Here is a 3,290-nt window from a genome sequence, read left to right as displayed (position 1 = left end):
CACATGCTGCTTCCAATGTGTTTGAAATTTTAATTTATATTGCTCATTTTGCACATCTGGCCGATTCCTACTATAAAGTAGTCACACTTTAGTTAGTGTTCGAAAAGTAAAGGCTCCCTGAAATTTGTACAGACTCTGTTTAGACTAACAATAGTAAGAATTCTACTGCATGTGATGCTGGATAATTCATTGTTAGTTAATGCTGAATGTTCTCTATTTGAGCCAAAGATGAAGGACTTATTCTATTTCTACATTGTTGAGTATGTTATACTAAAGTAATTTCGAATATGCAAATTAGAAAGTCACTTGGCAACCAGAGCTGGTGGAAAAGAATGTATCAGGACTACATGTTGACATTGCTTGGCGTTACGTTGGTTGAATTATAACACAGAAAACTCCTTACTTTGCATAAGGGTATGTAACAGCCTTTCTAACGTAAAATGTGCATACACGCAGAACCATTCCGAAAAAATGAATTGCAATAAGTTGAACCCCACCCATGGTCGGTAAAGTATGGCATCTTGTAATAAGCGAGAATTCACAAACGCAGATGACAGTGACAAAAGTCATCCATGTTTCCTAGGTCACCGTAAGCAATAAATCAAGAAGGAACTCAGTCTGGAAACGAAGCCAACAGGGTTCCTCAAGATAAAGCTTCCAGTCATACTTCCTGTTAACCTGTTGCTTAACTCAGACAACTGAAGAATTGAACGAACACAATACCACCCTTGACCGTTGTGTCGCCCACTATTCAGAGGTTATGAACAATTTGATTGAGAAAATTTTCTCATTTCCTTGCTTACCATAACCAAGGTACATTATTAAGAAATTCTTCAAGATCTTGTTATTGTCATTTTAAGCCTTTTAATGAAGATGGAAACATTGACAGGGAAATAGGTTTGAACGAAATAGTTTTGTAAAGAGTGCAAACAATAGTGTGATGTAAAATTACTAATGCTAGAAATTTTCCTAAAAGTGACCCGAAAAACGGCGCTAACTCGGTAACCCTTGGCCCGATTTTGACGAAACTTTTTTATTCTGTTTCTATTATCATTTCTCATATTCTATTTATATTCATATTCTCATATTTTGCGCCATTTTTGCTCTATTTAATTACAGACAAGCAAACAAACAATCTCATAGATTTAGTAGTATATAGATTTATTATTTTATATACGATAACATACCAGTCAGCTCGCCAGTCTAGCCCTATGGATTCTTGTGCAATCAATATGTTGAAATAGATGCTGGAAAACAGCCGTCGTCCATGTACACTAGATAGACTGATAGATTATTGAAAGCTCACGAGGAGAGGTGGTGTGTTTTGAACATGACAGCCTTGCCATGGAACCTTTTACACTGTAAACCTCACTACAGGGTTTTTGTCAATATGCACTGTCGTCAGATAGAGTAGTAATAATGTGGTGAGGCTACAGTATTGTTTTAATATAACGTGTTCAACCCTTTGTAATGCTAAGAATGTCTAACCTTTCTTAATATTGGATGGAATCTACTTCATGTAGTGATGAAGGTACCTTATTTAAGTTACTAGTGGGATATCCCTTACTCTGCTTAAATCCGGAACGGTTCTACTTCCGTTAACTTTGGAATTGTCTTACTTTATCTAACTCAGTAATGTTATACTGTGCATTGTGGAGAATACTGCATTTTATGTTGCAAGGTCCTAGTTTAACTAAAATAAAGGTCTCATTTACAGCTCTTCTGGAAATGTAACTTTTGCAATATTTGTGGAAAGTTTCAGTAACTTTTCTAACTCCATCATTGCTGGAAAGAATTATATATGATATTTCGATTTCAGTTACCCATAGGAAGAGTAATATGTATAAGTTGAAATAATAAATTCAAAACTAATTACAATACAAAAATATACCTCCTACAACAAGCAAGATCACATATGAATAAATATAATCTAACTTTCAAATATAATCCATTGGAACTTCTAATTAGATAAATTAAATCTGAGCTTAAAAATGCACTAGGCTAACTACTATTGACCTAGTTTATTCAACTTCGTAATTTCTCTTTAAATTAATTCATCTTCATTATCCAACGCCCGGCCCATTTCATTTAATTTTACTTTAATTGCCTAATTAAAAATCCTTATATGTTATTTAATAATCTTATAAAGAAAGATATATGTGTTAGGTCTTTTTTTCTCTTTGAAACTTAGATATTTTAGTACCTTCCATTGGACTATAACAATAAGTGACAGAAAATTATAGAATGTTCATAATATGAATACGATCTTATTGATATATCGCTATGTAATTACGCAATATATTGCAAATTTTGTTCCCATCTGCGTTAAATAACTTGGTATTTTAAAAATATTTGTATCTGATCAGATCTTGGTATTTGTTATTGAATTTTTCATCTGTACTGATCTGTAGCAGTTTCAAAGCTTCTCAAGTTATAAATTATTATTTTCTCCTATTTTTGTGAGTACAATTATGAGAATCCCTATACCAGTGCTCATTTCACCTCTTACTTGATCTTTATATGTTTATCTTAAAATTCGCCCCCCAGTGGCACAGCGGTATGTCTGCAGACTTACAATGCTAGAATCCGGGTTTCGATATTCGTGGTGGGCAGAGCACAGATAGCCCTTGTGTAGCTTTGTGCATAATTAAAAACAAACAAACAAACAATCTGAAAATTCACCACCTACCAAGAGTACATCCTGGTCTCTGACCTGCTTCCAGACGTTTAAAATCCATACACCTCTGACCATACTGAGAGTAGAATGGATCATCGTGAGGAATGTCGATTGTCATACAGCTAGGATGTTGATGATTATTATAGCTCTCACAACAATCGAAGTCCAAGTCATGTTCATCTAAAACAGAAATGTTACCACAATTATTTATAATACAAACTAAATCTCACAGTCTTTTAATGATACTACAAAAGATGAAGTTTAAGTCACATTTGCTTGAAATTACCCAAATTACCTTTATATTGCATATATGTATCATCTTAATTTCTACAAGTAATAAAAAACATTTTGTAAATGTAAATTGATGTAGGGATTGCTGTGCGAAAAGAATACAAACAGGAATATAGGGATGATACAGCTATACATAGATCATCCCTACATGACTTTCAATATTAAACTATAATGTTACACAGTAAAATGCACAAGAAAAAAATGGTTACGAGGTCGGTCAATTCGACCGACCACGTAGCAAAAGTCTGTAATTATCAGAACATGTTTTGACTCCGGTTGGTTTATACATAAGTCTTAGGCCCTTAGTTACACTACATTAATG

The 3,290-nt window shown here is 33.7% G+C and overlaps 1 protein-coding gene across 2 annotated transcripts in view; it reads right to left on the bottom strand.

Annotated features, from left to right (window-relative positions):
* The window catches only part of LOC106465457 (peroxidase-like), an 84,346-nt gene that overhangs the window by 32,118 nt on the left and 48,938 nt on the right, over positions 1 to 3,290 (bottom strand). For both annotated transcript variants that reach the window (XM_022393749.1, XM_022393754.1), the window contains exon 7: positions 2,690 to 2,857. In XM_022393749.1, coding sequence (XP_022249457.1) covers positions 2,690 to 2,857 — 168 coding nt within the window. The remainder of the gene's footprint in view (positions 1 to 2,689; positions 2,858 to 3,290) is intronic.

This window comes from Limulus polyphemus, unplaced genomic scaffold, assembly GCF_000517525.1.
Source record: "Limulus polyphemus unplaced genomic scaffold, Limulus_polyphemus-2.1.2 Scaffold68, whole genome shotgun sequence".
Lineage (NCBI taxonomy): Eukaryota > Metazoa > Arthropoda > Merostomata > Xiphosura > Limulidae > Limulus > Limulus polyphemus.
This window is presented reverse-complemented; position numbering and strand designations above follow the sequence as displayed.